At 38.6% G+C, this 12218-nt stretch overlaps 1 protein-coding gene across 1 annotated transcript in view; it reads left to right on the top strand.

Annotated features, from left to right (window-relative positions):
* Window positions 1–12218, top strand: part of LOC134536965 (death-associated protein kinase related-like) — a 145300-nt gene that overhangs the window by 119937 nt on the left and 13145 nt on the right. Inside the window, exon 2 of the mRNA XM_063377079.1 lies at window positions 9290–9502. Coding sequence (XP_063233149.1) covers window positions 9290–9502 — 213 coding nt within the window. The remainder of the gene's footprint in view (window positions 1–9289; window positions 9503–12218) is intronic.

The raw sequence follows: 12218 nt of genomic DNA, 5'->3' as shown, positions 1-12218 counted from the left end.
AGGTTAGGTTAGCTACATTATAAATACTTTAAAACTTTGTGGACGGTGGATTTGGTTAGGATAGTTACATTAAAGATACTTGGAAATCATGTAAACGGTTTCCTAGCGCTGGATAGCTACATATTAAAAAGTTATTTGCTAAGCAACCATAAAATGATTTTAGAGTATTTTTAATGTAGCTATACTTACCTAATATAACCAACCATCCACTAAACAGTCTATGTGGCATTTTTATACTGGAGAGAAAAAACGCGCGCGTAAAAATAAAAAAACATCCAGGGGGTAGGCGCTCCCGATCGGCCAACTTCGGAGAGGATCGGCATTTGCAGCCAGTTGCAGGAAGGTAGCATTGCTGCCGCTAGACTCTTGTCGCGACTGTAGCTGTCAGCTGTCAGCTGTCGCACAACTGACATTACGCAACGGAACAAGTCTTTGTTATCGTGTCCCGCCGCGCTCGATGGGAGATTCACGCAGTTGAACTCGTATTGACTCTGCCTGCGTGTTTTGGTAACCGCTGTTCGCGTGCGTGACTGTAGTGAAACAACAAAATACAGAACACACATTCCATACGACTGTTAGGCGGTTTTCTTACAGTTTTGGGTGGAAAAAAAATTGGTTGTCTGTAAGTCGATTTACGGACGATAGTTTAACGTGACGTCATAACAAAACATTGATGAAATGATTTCGTACTTTTATGAATAAAATTGAATCATTTTTATTGAATTACCACTATTTTGTATGGATACAAAGAAGGAGTGATATTAAATCTACAATTTAATTTATAAATTTACTTTTATTTGCACTCATTAATTCAGATATGTTTAGGTCTATTACTTTAACGAAGAGATTATTTTAACTATAACATTTATTACATGTTTGCTATTTAACTTCTTCCAATCTGTGTTATTCTGTTAAGGAGAGGACGATGATAGGAAAAATAGGAAACGAATGGGAGTGTTTCAAGTTTAATGTGCCTCGAAAAAGTCAAATCGATGGTTGTTCCAATCAAATGGAAGAGCGATAGATGCGGCGCAAGCGTACAATGCGCGTAAAGGGACACGGCATAACGGGACACTTTTTAGTGCGTGCAGCCGGCGTTCATCGATTTATTAGACGTCACGTCAAAAATGATTACCCGTAAAATTAGCCGCGGCGTTACACCCTTACGCCAAGGCCGGGTTCATAACGCCGCAAGGACCGCACCGACGCAAAAAAAATGCAACCTACGTAAGAAAATCAACGGTTGTTTTAAAAATACGAAAGACGTCACGAACCCTACAACTTGAAATCGTTAAACAGTAGACAACAAGTTTCTACCCATTTGATATTTATTATAGCTTGATTTAAGTGTTGTTTTTTTTTTTTTTTTTCATCTTGCGAAAATTTTAACTAGAGAAAACGAGATTCATTTAATAAAAACATCGTGGCGTCCCGTGCAAATAACCACTTAACGTCTGTGTATGTAAAAGTTTTCGTAACAAACACTTCAAGTCCAACGTGGAAAGGCGGTAACGCAAGATGTTAAAAAGTTCGCCAATAATTGCGTTGCGTTTTTTGCGCAGGTATTTGAAAAAAAAAACGTTATTTAACTTTAGTGCGTGTCGCGAGTAGTTTATAAACCCTGGGGAAGGGTGCTCGGGAGGTAGTGTGACGGAAGAGCTGCTATTAGCGGCGGTCTCGCCAGGACCAGGTGAGGCAACACGAGAGGCATCTGGCATCTGGCATCTGGCATCGCGCGCATACCGCCGCCGTGAGGCATGTCTGTCGCGCGCCGCGTCACAGCAGTCCCCTTGTTCCACGTTCCATTCCGTGACCGCGACCGTTATAGCCCCGCCCCCGGAGAGAGAAATGCACCCTTCCGCCTCGTCCCATTCCTGGAGCGCCGCCAAACATCCCCACCCCACCCCTGCCAGCGTAGCGCGACGTCCGGGTAATTCAAGTTCACGAACACATCTCCCCCTCTCCCAGAAGCATCTAGAACCAGGGGTTTCTTTAACGTTCCAGTGCATCGCAAGACACGGGAGGAATACCAAAAAATACTCTAGATCAATTAAAAAAAAATTGGTTGTTTGTAAAGTCGGTTTACGGACGATAGTTTAACGTGACAACGTCATAACAAAACATTGATGAAATGATTGCATACTTTTATGAATGAAATTGAATAATAATTTTTATTGATTTATCACTATTTTGTATGGATGCAAAGAAGGAGTGAAATGAAATCTACAATTTAATTGATAAATTTACTCTTATTTGCACTCATTAATTCAAATATGTTTATTACTTTAACGAAGAGATTATTTTAACTATAACTTTTATACATGTTTGCTATTTAACTTCTTCCAATCTGTGTTATTCTGTTCAGGATAGGACTATGATAGGAAAAGTAGGAAACGAATGGAAGTGTTTCAAGTTTAATGTGCCTCAAAAAAGTCAAATCGATGGTTGTTCCAATCGAGTGGAAGAGAGATCGATGGGCAAGCGTACAATGAGCGTAACGTGACAATGTTCGTAACGGGACAATGTTCGTAACGGGACAATGAGTCATCCTTTTACGTGCGTGCAGCCGGCGTCCATCGATTTATTAGAAGTAGTCACGTCAAAAACAACAAGAATGGGAAGAATTCAAGGAAATAAGTTAGCGCATTATTCTAACTACGGCATGTTACAAAAATAACTACAATTTAATAAGACCGTCCTATAAAAACATAAACAGAAGTTGCAGACCTGTAATTTATCCATAGTGATGATCACCGAAAAAATAAAGGCCATTAAAAGAAATTACGTAAGATTTAACTCGGGTTTTATCTCATGTCTCCTTTAAATAAGCCCGACATTAACATTTCGTCCCTGCCTAAAACCTGGTATGGTATTTTGGATTATTAAATTTTTCACACTCAAATCTTTAATGAAAAAAATATATATTTCTTGAAAATTTCGATGTCATTGCGTGGTCAAATGGACAAACAAAATAAAGTTATCACACGATGGCATCGGAAACGTAACGTCAGTTATCTGTTATGAATACAAATGTACAGATATAAATGTAAACCAGCAGTACAGATATAAATATAACCTGTACAGATAAAATACATACATACAAGTATACACATATAAACTTATTCACGTGTACATATATAAAACTATAACAGTAACACGTATTACTTAAGCGTTTACAGGCAATAAAAAAAACATACATAAAGAAAGGTAAAAAGTAATATAAATATGAGTGAGATTGCCGTACATCCACAGATTATCATAGATAACATTATAACAATAATTTATTTAGATAAAATTATGATAATCACTTGTAGCATGGTCATGCATTACAGTCATTCGTTAGACCAGATAATCATCCATGGAATTCGTTTGGATCGAAAGCCAAACCTCGCAAACATTTAAATAATCCACGTGAAAATCTTCTGAAAAAGTGGCAAAAATCCGCAAGTTCCTGCTAATAGTATGTTTGTTTCATATTATGTTTAATTAGCTTGTATAAAAATTGACCTCTTGACGTGAAGAAGTAAAGAAGATTGAACTTGCAGGTGCTGGGAGAGCGGTGATTCAAGGGCGTAGGAACCGGGGGGGGACAGGGGGACGTGTCCCCCTGAACTTTTTGGGTGGAGGGGACTGTCCCCCCCCCCCCCCCCAACTTTCTAGACCGTGATATTTTTATTTTATAATATTATTCTGCCCAACTTTATTTGTCATTTCTTCACTCTCAAATTTTATCTTAAGGAAACACTAATAATTTTAACATCGATGTATCCAATGGTTAGATACAAAAACTGCTTAAAAAGCGCTATTTTGCACTTTTAAAATCAAAATTTTCCGGCGGAGGACCCCCGGACCCCCCGTCTTGGTAAGAGGGGAATGGGTTTACATGAAATCAAAATCATTATTTGTCCCCCCCCCCCCCCCCCAACTTTATGAACACAGCTACGCCTATGGATGATTGTTCTGAAAGTATTTGCAGACACACTCTTGGAGGGGGGGGGGGGTTGTGTTACCCGCGATGCGCGCGAGTTGTGAAAGTGTCGCATCGCGAAATTGCCTCACGCGGCTGGCGTGGCGTCACACTCCCTCCCAGCTGCTTGTGACCCCACACGCACGGCGCGCGCGCTCTGCAGGCCTGCCAACTGCCCGGCACGCGTCACTTCTCCGTCCGCCGGCTGTCGTCACTCGCGTGCCATTGTCGTGTTTCGATTGGGCAGCCTTCTTTTCACAGACGAGAGTGCCAAAACCCCCCCCCCCAAGTTCCCCGAAGTCCGTGTTTCCCCCCCCCCCCCCGTATCTTTAATGTAGCTATCCTAACCAAATCAACCGTCCACAATGTTTTAAAGTATTTATAATGTAGCTAACCTATCCTAACTGACCATTAGTATTTTTTTTATCAACACCGCCATATTTATTTACAATGAACCAAAAAAAGAAAACCGAAGATGCACGATCGATCGTTTGGCTCTCTCGTCTGTGAAAAGAAGGCTGTCCGTTTCGATTGGGTATCGTTGAAGTCTTGGAAAACAGTTGAAGTACGAAATAAATGTTGGTAATGTTCGGCTTTGAAATACCAGCTAAAAAAATGTGAGCGAGTCTCTACAATATTCGCCAGTGATGTGTAAGATCAATGGTGTTATTGAGATGACCCCTCGTCTCCGTTCAAGGCGATCTAAGTGCGATTCCCAGCTAGGTCAACAATTTTTCCCCCTCGAGTTGGAAAAAATAATGCCTTAAAATACTAATTTATTTTGCATCCAGTATTATTTTATACTTAAGTACGTCATATTTTGTTTTCATTTATATGTTACGTGTATGGCATAAGTTATCACATGAAAGCATTGCCTGTTGTCGGTGAGCATATCATCGGACTTAATTATAACGACCCATTTACGAATTGAATACATATCCGCTGGGGTGAAAATCTGTAGGATTTCTTGGGGAAGGGGGGCGTGATACGTTTATCATTTCCGTTTTACAATTAAGATTTTGCAAGGCAAGCCCCTCCTCTCCCCTAATGAGAGGATTTTTAATTTCAGGGGGTGCTCTTCCCTGGATTGATCCCCGTGTATATAATGCTTATTTCACCAAATTGTTTCCCCGTATGATATGAAAGTTCCACCATATGTACTGAAACGGGTAGTAATGTATACGAATCCTGAACACACCCGTGCCCAAGGCGAGGGTTTGAGTGGATGATTCCATGGCTAGAGGTACAGCACGCTAACCACTACACCTGGGCGCGGCGTGTGTGCAGGCTCGTCAGCTCGTCAGCTGCGCCAGACGCCCTTACCTTGCCAGACGCCAGTCAGCGCCAACTGTTCACACACCGCGCGGTGTTTGCCGAGCTGGTGTGCGTAGGGTTACCAGACGTCCGGCAAAAGGAGGACTTGTCCTCCTTTTTATGTATTTTTTTTGCGTCCGGCCGGATTTTCCTTAATGCTCCAAAATGTCCGGCTTTTTTATAAAGTGAGATAATTCCTGCAGTTACACTCTGGGCAAAGCGCGCGCTGTCCGCAGTCACCCCACTAGTAAGTAGTTCTATGACAGCTTGACAGGTAGCACCACATGCAGAAGCACGTGTTTTTAATATGCCGTATATGCGTAGTTTGTTTGATTCTTTATACTGAAACTGTATTAAATGCCAAAACATTGTAAAATATCTTACTCCATTGTAATTAATTCATGGCTTTTAATATATATATATATATATATATATATATAGTCCTCCGTTTTAGTGAAATGTCCTCCTTTTGCGAGGTGAATGTCCTTTTTTGTTATCAGTGTCTGGTAACCCTAGGTGTGCGTGACAGATGCCGCTCCTAACCATAGCGACTCCTTCAGTTCATCGTGTGGTGTGAAAACTAACCCGTCAGCTTCGGTCTCGGGAGTTGTTCATTATGAAAACTTAATTAGTCGGGTCCACGAATACTGTCTATTATGAGCAAAATTCTTGTCCAAAAAGACAAAAAATATCCGCTTAATATTGGCGTTTTTATATCCTTTTGTCAATTACATTATTTTTTTCTGTGACGTACCGAATCTTCTAACATTTATTTTTATAGATTGAATGAAATACATTTTTTACACTGTGGAAGAAAATATAAATTTTTAGTTACTTCTGATTATGGAAATCAAGTGCAGTCGATACATTTTTAAAAGAACGACGACAGTATCGCTGGGTCAATTATCAAACATTAAACTTTTAAAACATATTTATGAGTGAATAAGTAAGTAAATTAGAACCCAAGATAACTGGGAGATGCTGATTGATTAATTTTGATTGTTAAAAAAAAGTAATTCTACTCTGGTTTATAACATGAAATATTTTTTTTTAACCCATAATTCATTCGCGTTGGCAGAACGAACTTTAGGTACTGAAAGTATTGTTAAAAAATATAGATTTTAATAGTAAATCGTGTAAACGTCCATTGGCGTCAAAATGGTGTTAACCCGCGCCCACAGTCTTCAAGGCCTTCAAGGTACGGTGGGCTCTGTGGCGGTACGTGCGTGTGACGGCACGACAAGGCGACACAGCGGCAGGAGACAGTGACCTTGCCTCCCCCCCCCCTTTCCTTCTCATCTGGCAGCCCGATAAGGTCCTCCCGCTAAGGACGTTCGTTCACACTCGCCGCGGACCGCCGCGTCGCCATGTTTGGTCCAGCGGCCGGCCTCGAGGCGGCGACCTTCGGCCACCAGGTAGCTCCGCGTATTCCGCGTCGACTCCACTGGCGTCGCCCATGACCAACCAGTCCAACTTGCCAGGAGTCGAGAACCTTCTTCGAATGATTCATGCTGTGGCGGAAATTTTTTTTTTATATGCATCACCATCGCTAGTTTGCACTGTGTGTCGTAGAGAAAACCCGAAGGACAAAGGAACATGACTTCACAAAAAAAAACACACACACACACAGAAAACAAGCCAAAAATAAGCTTATGTTGTGCTGAATTTTTTTTTGTTCAATATTTTTGTGCTGTCATCATTTTTTTTTTTTGAAAACTATTGTGTTTGTTTCGTCTTTTCGTTTTGCTGTGTTTTTGTCTCGTTTCAACTGTTGTGCTGAATTTTTTTGGGTTCGGTATTTTTGTGCTGTCATCATTTGTGGGGTTTTTTTTTCGTTCTGTTGGTCCATTTTTCTTTGTTTGTTGACCATATTACTGTTGTGGAGTATTGTGTGGCGTTGAATTCTGACAACAGTAATTGTTTGCTTAATTTGTGTTTTTTGTCATTTTTTTTTGTAGTTTTCTTCTACAGACATACATGTGCTAGGCAATGGCGTATGTCCAAAAGCTTACATTAAGTTATGCACTCCCATTGCACAAATCTTTCAAAGATAATAAGCTTATGTGTTTTGTGCAATTCATCTTTCCTTTTCCGTTCTTCAGGCTTTTTTCTCAGTAACAAACAGTGCAAACTAGCAATGTCCAAAATAAGGATGTAAATGAAGAAATTAGTCAAGTGAGACGTTTAATTATGAAAATTATGTCTAACTTGTTAGAACTGTAGTAGATCAGTTGTAGAGTAATACAGTGAGATATCCATAGACATTGCAACAATAAAAAAAAGACGTAAAATTACAATAACCGTACATGGCCCTTGAAGCGTACAGCAACAACACATGTTGGAAGCTGTTGAATATGCAGTGTACCAATTTGGAGGAACAACCCATATAAGAAATTATAGACCGGTCAGTCACTGGCGGTTGAAAGCTAAGCTGAAGTTGGTTTTGGAGGACTATCTATGCCTTTGTTTGGTGGTTTCGCTGGCTTGTTTCGTAGTCAGTGACTGACAGTAAGGTATGCCCGCTCTAGCGATTGTTCCTTTGTAACTGGCTGCCGTCTGCGAGAGATGCCATTGCCCTTATTTGGCCGGGCCATTCAGGACGCGTTTGCTTCCTGCACTGGATGACTGTGATTGGTGTGTGCTAACAGTGGACATGCGCCTGGAATAAACCCAGCCAACCACGGCACACAGACAATGCTACAAAGTTTTGACAAACGGCTGTTTTGGAAATATTTTCGCGAAAAATGCATGATGATTCCAATACTAGCTTGATACATATAGAGTAGATTAGTGGCAGTAAAGCTTGATGGAAAAAAAAAATCCCTGCGAAAAAAAAACACTCGTAGAATTATAAAATGTTTAATTAATTGTAGGTAATAATTTAATACTTTATACCGAAATGTTATAATATTTTTTTCTACGTTCCATAGAAATACCTGGATAATCGTCAGCCATTTTTTTGTGAACTCATATGTAGCGCATTTGATATAGAGGGCAATTAGATGGGTTCACGTAGACAAAACATTTTCATTATCCCTTAATCCATTTCATTAATGCTTTAATTTAAAAGCAGGCATGTTGCGGTCACGCAGTTTTTGTGCCAGTCTACGTTGGTTGTATCAATAGGTAATTTTACTACGAAATATTTTCATTAAAATAACAAATAAATTTTAATTTTGTTCACCATACCAATGAGACAAAACTCAAGGTTTTACTATAAAGTTTAAAACAAAAGATACCGAATTCCTGACTTTTTTTTAATTTTGAAATTGCGTGTGAGATTAGTTCATTAGGTACAAACTAAAATTTTGTCATTCGTCACAGCACAAGAACAGCACATACGCGCGGAAGTTGAATGTACACAAACACACAGAAACTGTTAACACCGGGGGATAAAAAAGTTATGCGCAGTAAGTTGTCGAAACTTTTAACTTTAACTCTGTGCCGTGCGCCGACAGGACAAAAAAATTTAAACTTTTGAAATTGAAAATTTGAACGGAAGTATTTTTTTTTCGTTCGCCGGGTGGTTGGGTGAGGGGGGGGGGGGGAGAATTGCGATGTTATGTAATGCTGTTGTGTGCGGATGTAGCCTAGCGATGGCTTAGAATGAAAACCTTGTTATCTCATAAAATGCAAATTTTACAGCAGAGACAAAAAACAGTTTCTTTCGCCCCCCCTACTGATATACGTGGTTTCTTTTTTTCCCGATAGAAAGCAGTAAGATGCACATTTTATTTCTTTCAGCCAAACATTTTGTGAGATACGAGGTTTTCCAGCCAAAAACATAAAAACGTATTTTCGTCCAAAAATTTAGATACGAGGTTTTCATTCTAAGCCATCGCTAGGCTTTACGTGATTGTTTTGAGTTCAAATCCTGGCAGTGCGAACTCTTGAGTTACGGTACCTAACAGACCGTGTCTGAGTACCTTCCAGCGGCTGACTCGTGCCGTATTCCCTCCATAGAGTTAGATAGTTAGATGCTGAAGTGCTTGCTCGTGGTTGTCGCAGGGGCAAGTTCGCGGCCGTGCGTCGTTGCACGCACCGCGCCACGGGCGTGCCCTACGCCGCCAAGTTCATCCGCAAGCGGCGGCGCGCCATGGACCAGCGCCACGACATCCTGCACGAGGTGGCGGTTCTGCAGCTCGCCGCCGACAGCGCGCGCATCGTGCGCCTGCACGAGGTGTACGAGACGGCCGCGGAGATGGCGCTGGTGCTCGAGCTGTGAGTCGGCGGCGCCGCCGCGCGCTGCTGTCTTGTTTAAATTATAGAGGTGTAAAAGTAACGAAAAAAAGCGTACCAGTATGTATTCGTTACAATAACAATTGGTACTCTTTACTATCGTATCGTTACTCGTTACTTCTGATACCGCATAACATGTATGTTATGTTGCAGCAACGAATCGAGTCGTATTGCGTACGCGTACAATATGACGTCGCGTAAATAATAACAAATAGAATATAAACAATTAACAATATTTGATAATTAACAGTTTTTGTTATCCAAGAAACAATTAAATCTCATTAGAGCGGCTTTATTATATTATCTCTTTTAAGATAAGAACAAAAAAAAACGTGAAAATACGCGAAAATAAAAAACAAAAACATAGATATTTCTAATTTGTAAAAAATACTTTCTTACGTTGTTTCTGTTCCAATCTCAAAATTTGTCTACACACACAATACCTTTAATAAACAGTTAAAAAAAAACTTGGACGACGAATTTCCAAATTATACTTTACTTAATAAACAAACTTCGTTCTTTTTAACGTAAATTCATCGAATATGCGGATGCGCGCGCATGCGTAAAACATACGAAAAATGCTAGTAACGAAATGCAGCCGTGTGTAACGTATCGTTACTCGTTACTGAATGGCGCACCCGTGACTCAGTAACGAATACATACGGTTTGCTACAGCTCTGTTAAATTATTCAAAGTAACTTAGTTGATAGTAGCGGTGCGTATTTTTGACGTGATAACGTCTTATAAATCTATGAACGCCGGCTGCAAGCATGAAAACATGACTCATTGTCACGTTCCGCCTGAGCCGAGCGTGCAAAACCGACCAACCACCGTGCGAGAAAATCTTCTATAATATCAAACAGGTTAAGGCGGGCTTTTTAAAGCAGCAATTAAAAAAAAAATTGATTTATTTGTTCAATGTCGTCATTTCAAATTAACAATTTATTGACATTGATTTGATTTCAGTTTTGTTCTATAACTAATTGTTTGTGATTATATTTAAACAAATTATTTATATTATATTTGCAAAAACTGTAAATAATATTTGAAAATTAAAAAGTATGCAATTTTTCATCAATGTTTTCTTATGACGTTATCACGTAAAATTATCGTCCATAAACAGATTTTACAGACAACCCCCCTTTTTTTAATTTTGTGTTTTGAACTGACAGCGTAGCCTGAATACGGCATAGGACATGCCATGTCAAAATACAGAATAATACAAAAAATAGACCCTACATTCACGTGACAGAATATTCATATATGTGCAAAAAGTACATTTCTGGACATTAAAAAGAACTAGGAATAATGAAAGAGTTTTCTGTTGGAATATTATTGTTAAATATGTGTGTCTCATATAATCCTGGTACAACCCAGCTCATACCAGTAGCCATGCTCCATGGCCCTTCCACTGAATCCTCGCCAAAGATGATGTCAGTTATTGCAATGGTCACATTGTTTTTTCGAAGTTGATTCAGTTCAGGTTAAGTCAGCAAGTTATAAATGGGCACAAACAAAAACACTGTAAACATACATAAAGCGTATAAAAATGAGTGTTTTAAACAAAACAAACATTCCAAATGCCATAAGAAAACCCTTTCATGTATGGATCACAGTTTTGTTTATATTATTGGTTTTTTTTATTGGTTTGTGTTGTGCTTGTTTAGTTTGGGTTGACATTTAATATTAATTATGTACATTTTAGCTTCTTTTTTTAAAAAAATTTTCTTACTTTTGAGGTTGTTTCAACATTTAAATTTTTAAAAAATACATAACAGTTATCTCTTATTTGTAAGATTTATGCAGAAATTTGTTCAATGTTAAAACTCCATTATGTCATAAGTCAAAATCAATTGAAAAAGCCAGTCCTAAACCATTTCCAACTGAAAACACATTAGGACATAATTTTGATATTTAACGACATCTTTCTAAAAAAATATATATATATATATATGCTTGATAAGAACTTCAAGTATGAACACATCATAGAATGATCAACTTCATATCACATTGCTGTTTTAATGTAACCTATGCAAATATTTGAGGTTTGGAACTATACATAGATAATAAATAAACTTCATAATGATGCTACAATGTAGTGTGTTCATACTTGCAAGCCTTGAACAGTTTGTAATATTAGTGTTCACTGAAATCTGCTTTGTTTTGACAACCTTCTTGAACACATTGAAATAAAAAATTGTTTAACATAAATATGTTTTTATTAGTGGTTTTTATTACACTTAACATTTTTATATAAATATTGCCAAAGTACATACTATAAACTCAGAGGTAATGATAAGTGTTTGTTACTTTTGCATCATATTACATGTGAATATAAGTTATGAAAGATTCAAGAAAATGCCTTTAATTTTATTCATCTACAACCTAGAGGACATCTAGTATATTATGTTACCGGTAGATATATGTGCTGCTTCTGTCCATGAAGGCCATACTGGAATCAACCATAAATCACAGCCAGTAAAATGGCAATGAAAGCATATTTTTACATAGAGGTATTCAGTGAGTTATGTTGCTAGCATGAGAGAAAATTATTCTGTTAATTTTTTTCTTTTAACATTTTTATATCTTCATCACTATTACCATCACCATCACTATCACTATCACTACAACCACCACCACCACCATATTGTGGTGGTAAATTAATATTTAACAATTAAATGTATTTATTATAAATTTT

Source organism: Bacillus rossius, chromosome 11 (assembly GCF_032445375.1).
Source record: "Bacillus rossius redtenbacheri isolate Brsri chromosome 11, Brsri_v3, whole genome shotgun sequence".
NCBI classification, from domain to species: Eukaryota; Metazoa; Arthropoda; class Insecta; order Phasmatodea; family Bacillidae; genus Bacillus; species Bacillus rossius.
Note: the sequence above shows the minus strand (reverse complement) of the source record. Positions and strands in the feature narration are given on the sequence as shown.